This window comes from Eriocheir sinensis, chromosome 44 (genome assembly GCF_024679095.1).
Source record: "Eriocheir sinensis breed Jianghai 21 chromosome 44, ASM2467909v1, whole genome shotgun sequence".
NCBI classification, from domain to species: Eukaryota; Metazoa; Arthropoda; class Malacostraca; order Decapoda; family Varunidae; genus Eriocheir; species Eriocheir sinensis.
In genome coordinates this window covers 5907005-5919504 of record NC_066552.1, presented here as the reverse complement: position 1 = coordinate 5919504, position 12500 = coordinate 5907005, and the positions used below count along the sequence as shown (strand labels likewise).

General features: G+C 45.0%; 1 protein-coding gene across 2 annotated transcripts in view; it reads right to left on the bottom strand.

Annotated features, from left to right (window-relative positions):
- Positions 1 to 3370: 3370 nt before the first annotated feature.
- Positions 3371 to 12500, bottom strand: part of LOC126980358 (irregular chiasm C-roughest protein-like) — a 65293-nt gene continuing 56163 nt past the window's right edge. For both annotated transcript variants that reach the window (XM_050830145.1, XM_050830146.1), the window contains exons 11-13: positions 8686 to 8796; positions 5856 to 6103; positions 3371 to 4930 (exon numbers count right to left, since the gene is read on the bottom strand). In XM_050830145.1, coding sequence (XP_050686102.1) covers positions 4451 to 4930; positions 5856 to 6103; positions 8686 to 8796 — 839 coding nt within the window. In that variant the 3' untranslated portion in view covers positions 3371 to 4450. The remainder of the gene's footprint in view (positions 4931 to 5855; positions 6104 to 8685; positions 8797 to 12500) is intronic.

Below are 12500 nucleotides of genomic sequence, written 5' to 3'. Positions count from 1 at the left end.
AAGAATAAAAAAAAATGAAAAAAACAAAAAGAGGAAAAATAAAAAGAGTAAAACAAGAAGAATCGAAAAGAGAAAGAGAAGAGAAAGAAGAGAATGAAGAGAGAGAGAGAGAAGAGAGAGAGAGAGAGAGAGAGAGAGAGAGAGAGAGAGAGAGAGAGAGAGAGGAACTATTGGGAAAGAGATGATGTCGAAAGAGGAGGAGGAGGAGGAGGAGGAGGAAGGAAAATAAGAAAGAGAAACAGGAAGAGAAAGAGAAGAAGGAGAAGGATGATAGAGTGTTCTCCGTGTGCCTCTGTCCTGTTTTTGTTGTTGTTGTCTCTCTCTCTCTCTCTCTCTCTCTCTCTCTCTCTCTCTCTCTCTCTCTCTCTCTCTCTCTCTCTCTCTCTCTCTCTCTCTCTCTCTCTCTCTTTACGTGGTATTTTGAGCATAGTAAGCCTCTTTCGGGAACAATTAAGGGTACACCGGAAACGAAGAGGAAGATTAGAGTAGAAGGAGGAAGAGGAAGAGAAGGGGAGGAGTTAAAGGAGGAGGAAGGGAATGAGGACGAGTAAAAGGAAAGGAAAGAGAAGGAGGAAGAGGAAGAAGAGGACAACGAGTAAAAGGAAGAGGAAGAGATAGAGGAGTAATAGGAAGAGGAAGAGGAGGAGAAGGAAAAGAAAAAGAAAGAGGAAGAGGAAAAACAAAATGAAGACAAAGAGGAGAATAAAAAGGAAGAGGAAAGAAGGAAGAATAAATGGAGAGGAAAAGAAAGGCTAGGATAAAAAGGAAGAGAAATATTATGAAGAGTAAAAGGAAGAGGAAGAAAAGAGGAGTAAAAGGGAGAGAAAAAGGTTAGAGAAGGAGGAGGAAGAGGAAGAGAAAGAGGATTAGAAGAAATAAGAAAAAAAGAGGAAAAAAGGGGGAAAATAAAAGCAAGAGGAAAAGAAGAAGGATAAACAGGAAGAGGAAGAGAAAAAAAGCTAAAGGAATGGGACGACAAGGAGGAGGATTTACAACCAACTGCAGGACCCTACTTGGCAAGGACCGAAGGATACTGCTGCAAAGGATCAGAGAGAGAGAGAGAGAGAGAGAGAGAGAGAGAGAGAGAATGGAGATTACATATTTTTCACCACATTTAAAAACGTTTCTTCCTCTCCTCCTGCACCTCTTCTTCCTCCTCCTCCACCTCCTCCTCCTCCTCCTCCTATATGAAAAAGTTGTTGTTGTAATCTTGTAGTTCTGTTGTTGTTGTTTTTGTTGTTTTTTTTTTTTTTTTTTTTTTTCTCTTCATTTATTTTGTCTTTATATTCTTTTTCTCAGCTCCCAACTCCTCCTCTTCCTCCTCCTCCTCTTTCTTATTCCCTCGTCTTCTTTTTCCTCTTCCTCTTTTTTTCACTTCTTACTCCTATTATTTGTTGTTGTTGTTGTTGTTGTTGTTGTCGGGCGGGCAGGAATCAGCAGGCCATTGATGAGTGGGCCGCTAATTGCCCCGCGGAGAAATTGCTGTTGTTAGAAGCAAAAGAATTAATGATCGAGCCTGGCGGTGGTGGTGATGGTGGTGATGGTGGTGGATGTTTTCCCTTCTACTCCCACTCTCTCGCTCTCTCTCTCTCGCTCTTCCTCTCACGTTCACTCCTTCACCTTCCTCTCTTCCTCTTTCTCCTCTTTCATCACATTTACTTCGTCTTTCATCTCCATTATTCTCTATTATATTACATTTATATATTTATATATCATATTACATTTACTTCGTCTTTCATCTCCATTATTCTCTATTCTCTCTCTCTCTCTCTCTCTCTCTCTCTCTCTCTCTCTCTCTCTCTCTCTCTCTCTCTCTCTCTCTCCGTGCAATAAATAATCCTACGCCCAAAAGGAAAGGAAACTCGTTACTCTCTATACACGTTTATTTACAAGTATCAATCATGTATGTTTTAACAAATTGCTCTATTGACTCTCTCTCTCTCTCTCTCTCTCTCTCTCTCTCTCTCTCTCTCTCTCTCTCTCTCTCTCTCTCTGCGGTAAGGGTTGTTAAGGGGTAAAGTCTCTAGATAAAGCGCCATATATACACCTTTAGGGACCGCCACACTCCTGGTCCTGGGTACAAATTAATGCCACGCTTGTGTACACTCTGAGCCCTTAATAAAAACCAGGCCACGACGATGACAAAAGTTAATAATAATAACTAATAAAATAATAATAAAACAATAATAATTTCGTATTCGCAAACAGTATATAAGTCAATTAAGGATTCATGTTTCATTTCAGTGACATGAATGAAATAGTGGAAAAAATTTTATATATGATGTTTTTTTTTACCTGACAGCACAACACATCACCACCACCACCACCATCTCCACCACCTCCACTAACACCAACACCACCACCACCCCATCACCATCACCATTCTCATACCGCACGTCACTTCCCATCACCATAACCCCAGTCCACCATCACCACTACACCTCTCTCCACACCCCATCACCACCACCACCACCACCACCACCCGTCCACCCCCTCACCACCGCCACAACACCGCAGCAGTCCCGCTCATGACCACACAGCCTCGTCGGGTGGTGGGAGGTCCGCTCTTTTGGGAGGTCACTTACGGCCTGAATTACTGGTGGGAGGGGAGGAGGAGGAGAGGGAAGGAAGGGAGTCTGGGAGTAATAGCCAGGTGAGGGGAGAGAGGGGAGGGAAGGAGGGGAGTCTGGGAGTGATAGCCAGGTGAGGGGAGAGAGGGGAGGGAAGGAGGGGAGGCAGGAATAGCGATAGAGAGAGAAAATGGAGGATAGAAGTGTTAGGAGAGGAAAGAGAATGTAGGGAGGAGGAGGAGGAGGAGTAATAGTGGAGAGAAGGGAAGAGGATGGCTTTGGAAGGAAACAAAAACCGGAAATAAGAGGAAGGAATAGTTTGAATACATGGAGTTGGAAGAGAAAGGAAGACTGGAAGAGATTATTATTATTATAAGTAGTAATAGTAGTAGTAGTAGGTAGCAATGAAGAGGACAGGTAAAGAAAGAAAGGGACGCAAACATCAGAGAGAGAAACGGAAGGGGTTGAAGATATGAAAGGAAAGGAGAGGAAAATATTGAAAAGAAACAAACGAATAGAGGAAGGAAAGAAGAGGAGTGCAAGAAGATTGACTGAGAGAGAAGCGTAAGAGGAGAGGCTCGAGCGAGGAATGGAGGAAGTAGGAAGTGATATGCGTGAGGGGGTGATATGACGTGCATGTCTGCAGGGAAGGAAATTTACAATATCAACATGAAGGAAATAATTTGTTTTCACTGTGTTTAATTAAGTCGTGTTTGTTGTTGTTGTAGTCTCGTTTTGTTTGCTTAATCGTAATAGAGGAAGTTATTTTGTTTGCTTTCAATCGTTTACAGTGTGACCAATGTTTGTTTGTGTGTGCATGTGTGTGTGTGTGTGTGTGTGTGTGTGTGTGTGTGTGTGTGTGTGTGTGTGTGTGTGTGTGTGTGTGTGTGTGTGTGTGTGTTATGAATTGGGGTATTGAAGGTTTATATGATAGTAATAGCCATGCTCAGTTTAAACTCTCTCTCTCTCTCTCTCTCTCTCTCTCTCTCTCTCTCTCTCTCTCACACACACACACACACACACACACACGCTGACCCTCTTTGGTACTACCGGAAGCAACACACTTCCGACCTCCTGATGATGATGATGACTCTTGAGCAAAACTATTTTCCTTGACTCGCTTGACTTTTTTTTTTCTTTTTTTCGTTATCCTTTTCTCTGAATTGTCTTATTTAACAACAAAGGCATCGGTCTCGTCAATGATACTCAATGTTACTTTGTCTTAGAGTCTAATCGTCGTTCTTCGGAACAGCAACAAAAAAAATACTCCATATGTTTCTATTTTGTCTTTTTCTGTATATTCTTTCGTCTAGTCAAAGCGTCTTATAAAGCAACCGTCTGAGTTTTAAGTTACTTCAAAGGACAGCCTTAGTCTAGAGGTAAGAGTAAGATATATAGAGATATGTACACACGCTTTGATGAGGGGGAAGGTGAGTGGCTGCAGGTTCCTTGTGAAGTCTGTTAATATATATGTGTAATCTCGTCCGCTTTCCTTCCCCCTTTCCAGCGATATCATGCGCTAAAAGTTTAATGTACTCCTTCCGTAACCCCTTCCAGAAGCAACTGACTGACGTTGCTCAGGAAGACCCTTCTGATTGGCGGTTGGGACTCAGGAGGGGGCGGAGCTTGCATGCCAAGTTAACATGAACACACACTATACACAACACATAAATAAGCCCCTCCTCCTCTGACCACCACCCAGAGGCATGAACATGATACCTGCTTGGAGAGACAACACGTGACTGGTGGACGTGAGGCAGGAGGGGCGGAGCTTGGCGGTGCGGGGCGGAGCTTGGCGGTGCGGGGCGGAGCTGGGCGAGGCTTCCTCGCCAAGTTAGCCTGAACGGTCACTACACGTAGGTGACGGCGCGGGCACACCCTCATATGTGCGTGCCGTGAACCCCGTGGCGGCCGTCCCCTTGAGGCACCGTGATGTACTGGTTGTTGAGGTTAGCACTGAGGCGCAGATTGTTCCGGTTCTGGCCGTAGATGGCGCTGGTGTTGTTGAGGGCGTTGTTATTGTTATTGTTCATGCTATGCCCCTGTGCCCCCCCGCCCGTGTACATGGCCTGCTGGGGGGACTGCGGCACGCCCCCCGTCACAGTGCCGCCGTCCAGCCCCCCGCCACTGCTTCCATAGAGTGTCGGCGTGCCTCCTCGGCCTAGGCTTGGCACTTTGAGGTATGGGTTGCCGTAGGCCGCGGAGTAGCGAGGGTCCACGTTGTTGAGGGCCGTTGGAGGTGCGTTGGTGGTGGTGTAGATGGAGTTGCGGTGGAAGCTAAGTGGTGGAGGTGGCGGTGGTGGGTCGTAGTCTCTGGAGTAGTACTTGATGTAGCCCCCGCTGGTGTTGTTGGGCTGCTCCTGTGAGTGGTGATGAGGGGTTTAGTGGTGATGATGATGGTGTTGATGGTAGTAAGTTGTTGTGTTGATGATTGTTGAGGGTGGTGATGGTGATGACATTGGTGTTGCCGGTAGTAGTAGTAGTAAGTTGTAGTGGGGTTGATGGTAGTGGTGGTGATGATTGTGGTGTTGATGGAAGTGGTGATAGCTGTGGAGTGGTGGTGATGGAGGTGAGCCCCTTTTTTTTTTTTTTTTTTTTTTTTTTACAACAAAGGAGACAGCTCAAGGGCACAAAAAAAGGAAACAATAATAAAAATAAAAAAAAGCTTGCTACTCGCTGCTCCTATAGGGGTAAATAATGTTGGGAGGAAATTATGTAATGGTGTTGGTAATGGTGAGGAGAGGGTCGTTGAGTACACACACACACACACACACACACACACACACACACACACACACACACACACACATACACACACACACACACACACACACACACACACACACAAACTTTTCCAAACTAACACATTATTTTCAACAATCGCCCTAATCTTTCTTCGGCTTCCCTCCCCATCCTTCCTCCCTCCCTCCCTCCCTCATACCCTAATTTCCCTCTCCTTTTTTTCCCTCCTTCCTCCATTATCATAATTCCCCTCTTTTACCCTCCCTACACCCCCTAGACGTACACACACACACACACACACACACACACACACACACACACACACACACACACACACACACGCACACACACACACACACACACACATATAACACACCCTTATTTCTTTCTATCTCTGTTTGTATATTTGTCTGTTTTGTGTTTGTATCTATTTATCTATCTGTTTTCGATCTCTGTTTGTATGTCTGTGTGTCTGTTAGTCTATATCTATCTATCTCTATCTATCTGTCTGTCTGTCTGTCTGTCTATCTATCTTTTTCTCACCTTCAACGGGAACCCAGCGTCGGTATAATCCCCCGCGGAGTACCTCAGGATGTCTCGCGGCAGGGGGGGCCGTCGCATTACCCCCGAACTGCCGTCACCGCTCTCCCAGTCGTCGTGCGAGCTGTAGTCCTCTTCCTCGGACGGAGACAGGTCGCTTCCCGTGGCGGTGCGCGTCTCCACCTTCAGCACGGAGTCGTGGGTGGAGGAGAGGTCGGAGGAGCGCATGCTGTTCTTCTCCAGGCCGGGATCTGTGGAAGGGATGAAGTTTTTAGTGGTGGGAGTGGTGATGATGATGATGGCGGGTGCTTTTGCCTCTTTTTTTTATTATTATTATTTTTTTTTTTTTTTTTTTTTTTTACAGCAAGGGAGGCAGCTCAAGGGCATAAAAGCAAAGGCATTAACAAAAAAAAGCCCGCTATGCGCTGCTCCAATAAAAGAAAAGAACGAGGACAGGAGAGAGGTCAATTTCGGGTGGAGAGGTGTCTTGGTTGCCTCCTCCTGCATTTCCACGTTTCCATGTTTCCCCTTGCCACCCAACTTCATCCCGCCTGTGCACTTCCTCCTTGCCTCTATCTGTTTCCTCTCTACTTCCTGCCCCTCCCCTACTCGTCCCATTTTCCTAAACACTATATTTCTCCGTGTTCTTTTTTCCATTTACTTCCGCCACGCAAATGTATTAATTATGCACTCCCTCCCTCTCCCCTCTTCACATTTTTCCTTCCCTCTCTTCTCTCCCCTTTTCTCACTCTCTTCTCCTGTCCCTTCTTCCCATTCCCCTTACCCTCTTCCCTCCTCTCCTTCTTCTTCCCTCTCTTCTCTCCCTCTTCTCATTCCCCTCGTTCTCTTCTCCTTTCTCCTCTTCCCATTCTCCTCACCCTCTTCCTCCTCTCTCTCTTCCCATTCCCTCCGATTTTCTGCTCGCCTCACTTCAAGTTCCTCCTTCCTTCTCTTCCTCTCCCCTCTTTCCGTTCCTCTCCTCTCTTCTTCTCTCCCCTCTTCCCATTCCCCTCCTCTTATCTCTTCTCTCCTAATCCCATTTCTCCCATCCCTTCTCTCCCCTCTTTCCATTTCCTCCTCTCATCACTCTCCCGTCTTCCGATTTCTCCTTCCCCTCTTCTCTTCTCCCCTCCTCTCCCCTCCCCTAACCCTCTCTTCTCTTCCCGTTTCCCATTTCCCGTTTCCCCCTCCCTTCCCCTCCCCGTCGCCCACCCAAGCATACAGAATAGAGTCCGTTCCCTTTAAGCCTCGATGAAACTTGCCCGCACCGCCACTTAGCGGAGCCACAAATCGCGGATAGAGACGGACAGGCGTCACCGAGGCGTACGATCGAGGACGGCCTGTCACTCGGAAGAAAAGGAAGAAAAGTTCGATTCCCGGCTGCGCGGCGGACGCTGCGCCACTCAACTGCGACACGGATTCGAACGTGGGACCTAGCACTTTTTGTTCTCATTTCTACCACTATTTTTTTCGTAATAATTCTTAGATCACTGACATCAAAGGGAAAACAACAGCATGAGGATATGTTCATAGGATCATTTTTTTCTCTCTCCTTGTGTGTGTGTGTGTGTGTGTGTGTGTGTGTGTGTGTGTGTGTGTGTGTGTGTGACCTGTCCATCAGCCAACACCGCCGGAAGGACACAGGGACCACCACTTCACAACCCGTGGCGCAGAGAACACACGCATTGCCCTACTTGTAGACTTCCCCAGGGGACGTCCACGCCTTAGGGAGATCACCAAAAAGAGATCCATTAGATGAACCTCGGGGGAAGCGTCTACTCTCCCCATAACACATGAGCGGGCGGGGCAGGTGTTCCTCAGGTGTAGCGGGCAAAGAGAACGTGTTGGCGCGAGCTTTATGCAGCAACCGACTCTGTAAGCCTCTTTTTATCTCCTTTTTTTCTTTTTTTTCAAGTCTGTTCGTTCATTGGTCCGCGTCGAGCTGCGTGTCGGGCCATCAGCTAATCCAGTTCCACTACGTAAAAGTCTCTTACAACGCTGCACCTGTTAGTGGACGTGTTATATATAGCAGGACTTCCTCCCTCCCCCCTTCACTCTCTCACTCACTCCCTCGGGCTGAATTTTTGTCGCCACTCGTGAAGCTGCGAGAGAGTGGAATCGTTTTTTAACTCTGCTTTATTTTCACCAGCGTGCCTTGTCCTCGTCTTTCCTTTCTTTCTTTGCCCTTCCGACCTTCATACAGGGCTAGATTTTTACTTCATCCTTCCTCTTCTGCCATTTTTGCTTTACCACGCCGCTACTCTTACCCATTTTCTCTCTTTCTCATTATCCGTTTTCTTTCTCAAATGTTTTACTCTCCTATTTTACAGATTTCAAGGCTTTTATCACACTAACTAGCCCCTCCCCCGCCTAACCCCTTCTTTCCCCTTCTTTCCCTTTCTCAATCCTACCTTTATGCTGGCGACTTTTCTTTTTACCATTCTGCATCGCCCTTTACCCTTCCCTTTCCCATCATAATACTAAATGCCCTCCCCTTTCTTTATTATCCCTTAGAATATTTACCCTGGCACCCATCCTTTTATTATCCTTTGTTTTCCCATTTGCCTATCCTTTCCTTTCATCCTCGTACAGTTATCGTGCCGTCCCTTCCTTCCTTCCCATCACCTCACTTCTGTACTGCCGTCCCTTCCTTCCTTCCCATCACCTCACTTTTGTACTGCCGTCCCTTCCTTCCTTCCCATCACCTCACTTTTGTACTGCCGTCCCTTCCTTCCTTCCCATCACCTCACTTCTGTACTGCCGTCCCTTCCTTCCTTCCCATCACCTCACTTTTGTACTGCCGTCCCTTCCTTCCTTCCTTCCCATCACTCACCTTTGTACTGGCGGCCCTTCTTCTTGAACAGCACGATCACCACCACCACCACCACCAGAAACACGATGCCCCCGATGATGGCCACCAGGGTCGTCACCAGCGGCAAGCTTTCTGTCGGGGCCACAAAGAGGGTTAGGTTAGAGGTAAACAAGTCCCCCTCCAGCCCCCGCAACAGAGAATAGAATATAATGGAGAATAGGGTTGAGAGTGCACAGGGAAGAGTTTAACGATTGAATTCAGTTAGGTTAGTTGTAAACAAGTCCCCCTTCAGCCCCCGCAAAAGAAAATGGGACATGATAGAAAATGGAATGAAAATGCATGCACGAGAGAGGTTAATTAAGGGTTTCAAAAAAAGGCGGAAAGCGTAAACAAAGTAAAACAAACAACTTCTGATTTCCACAAACTTAAAATAGGAAATGATAAGCAGGACTTTTTTCACTAAAAGTATCATTAGATTATCTTTATTCTTTTATATTGTAGATTTGAGATTTTTGAGATTTTAATTTTTTTCGATATTTCTGAGATTTTTAGATTATATTTTTTTCTTAGATTGTCAAGTTTGATATATAAATAAAACCCCTTGAAATTAGGTTAAAAAGGAATGAGTAACTTGGACGTAAAGGAGGAAAAGTGTGTTCGAGTCACAAGAATCAGGCCAAAAATATCGCTAAAGAGTGTCCTGTCCGCCACCGCCGAGTCATTGGAAAATTGTTAGCTCGCTAACTTCTCGCGCAGTAGCCGGAAATTCGTTTACTGCTTAATAGGGTGGCGGAGAATGGCGCTAACTTCACCGTGCCCAGAGAAAAACGAATAAGGGTGTCCTACAGAGAGTTATTACTACTACTACTACTACTACTACTACTACTACTACTACTACTACAATCAATAATACCATAGCAACTACTATTACTACTACCATTCCTCCTCCTCCTACTACTACTGCTACTACTTCTACCATTCCTTCTACTTATATACGCAGAGTACACCAACCTCTGAAGGCAATTTTAATAGCCAGCTCCTTGTCCATAGCAGAGTGAGAGAGAGAGGGAGGAAAAAGTGAGAGGTGTGTTTGTCTCAGTGTGTGTGTGTGTGTGTGTGTGTGTGTGTGTGTGTGTGTGTGTGTGTGTGTGTGTGTGTGTGTGTGTGTGTGTGTGCTTGATTCAGAGTTTCATTACTTAAAAAGGAACTAATCTTTTCATACTAAACAAACTAACTCCATAATTCATACTGCAAGAGAGAGAGAGAGAGAGAGAGAGAGAGAGAGAGAGAGAGAGACAGACAGACAGACAGACAGAGAGAGAGATTGAAGGGGGAAAAATCAATTCTCATTCATTGCTGTCATAACCATTTATCAAGGTTGTGTTTCTTCACCCCTTTCATCCTCGGCTGTCACTCCCCACTCTTCCTTTCTTTCAACCTCCCTCTCATCTACCGCCCTTCGTTATTCACATTGTTCCTGCCCTTCAATCTTCTTCTATCATGCTATCCAGTCATTCCCTTTTAATTCACCCTTACCTAATTCGCTCCTCACTCACTCACACTCACTCACACTCACTCACTCACGCACTCACTCACTGCTTTCTTTATCCTGCTTCTCCTTTTCTATTATGTACCTCCTTCCACATTGTTATTTTTTTTGCCTTATCCACTCATTCACTCACTCAGTTTACCCTTTCCTCCTCTTCCTTTTTTTTTGCTCTTCCCTTCATATCACAAACTCACTCACTCACTTTATCACTCTGCCTCTTACTCATTAACTCACTCTATCACTCTGCCTCTCACTCCCTAACTCACTCTATCACTCTGCCTCTCACTCACTCACTCGCCTCATCACTCTGCCTCTCACTCCCTAACTCACTCTATCACTCTACCTCTCACTCACTCACTCACTTTATCACTCTGCCTCTCACTCATTAACTCACTCTATCACTCTGCCTCTCACTCCCTAACTCACTCTATCACTCTGCCTCTCACTCCCTAACTCACTCTATCACTTTACCTCTCACTCACTCACTCACTCACTTTATCACTCTGCCAGTCACTCACTAACTCACTCTATCACTCTGCCTCTCACTCCCTAACTCACTCTATCACTCTGCCTCTCACTCACTCACTCACTTTATCACTCTGCCTCTCACTCCCTAACTCACTCTATCACTCTGCCTCTCACTCCCTAACTCACTCTATCACTCTACCTCTCACTCACTCACTCACTTTATCACTCTGCCAGTCACTCACTAACTCACTCTATCACTCTGCCTCTCACTCCCTAACTCACTCTATCACTCTGCCTCTCACTCACTCACTCACTTTATCACTCTGCCTCTCACTCCCTAACTCACTCTATCACTCTGCCTCTCACTCCCTAACTCACTCTATCACTCTACCTCTCACTCACTCACTCACTTTATCACTCTGCCAGTCACTCACTAACTCACTCTATCACTCTGCCTCTCACTCCCTAACTCACTCTATCACTCTACCTCTCACTCACTCACTTTATCACTCTGCCAGTCACTCACTAACTCACTCTATCACTCTGCCTCTCACTCACTCACTCACTCATTCACTCTCTCACTGCTTTATATACCCTCTTCCTCCCCTTTCATTCTCTCCCTCCTCATTCATTCTTACATTTTCCTCTTTCACTCATTCACTCAGTGTATCCCTTCCTCCTCCTCTTCCCTTCATTTCCTCCTATCTACCCTTTCCCCTCCATCATCCCTTCTTTAATCGGAAGCTCTTAATCGTTCTCTATTGCCTCTTATTGTTCTGCATTTATTTATCCAACCCTCCTATACCCTTCCCTCTTTTACTTATTCATATGCCGTGTTCCTATTATTCTTTGTATGATTTCCCTCTCGTCCTCATCCTCATCCTCATCCTCATCCTCCGTACCCTAACCATGTGAAGTGAACTGTGTGAATGGCGTGTCCAGTAAATTAATCAATCTACTCAACCATCAACCATTTTTACTCATGCAAACTAAAAAAAAAAAAAAAGAGAAAATGCACAGAAATCGGCTTAAAGAGAAATTCTATGTCAATGTTCAATAGAGTAAAGTAGAGAGAACGAAGGGGACGAAAGTGATGATGAAGATAATAATAGTAATAACACAAATGATAATGATGATGCCGAGAAAAGAAAGGGAAAATAGAGAAGAAAAAGAACAAGGAAAAGATGAGATAATAAAGAGAAAGAAATAAAAACAAAGAAACAAAACAAAATGATGTGTAATTTTAAATGTATATGACCGTCAATATGTTTTTTTTTCTAATTTAATTTTTCTTGGCATTTTAATCATGTGTTGTCAATAATTATTCGCTGATTTTGTGTTGTTTTCCTTACGTCTAGTTCTTTCCTTTTCTTCTTTTTTTTCCTCATTTATCAATTTATTAGTTTGTTTACCTATGTATTTTGTTTTCCTCTTTGTTTATCATTTATTTACTTATCCATCTAATTATTTAATTATCTGTCTTTTTCAGCTTTGATTCTATTCAGTTTTAATTCTGTTTGTGCGGCTTTAATTTTTTCAGCCTCGATTTTGTTTATTCATATTTAATTATTTCCCATCCTTAATTCACCTCCGGGGCTGATGTTGTAAGTTCATCTGCGTCTCTAGGGAGTCATTAAGAGATGATTGTGACTTAATGGCCCCGGGAGATGGCGTTGAAAAAATGAGACACACACACACACACACACACACACGCACTCACACGCACACGCACACACACAGACAGAGGAGGAAGAGGAGGAGCGTTTCAGTGATTCAGCAGCAAAGTATTGGCCGCGAGGAGTTAACGGCGAGGGTTCGA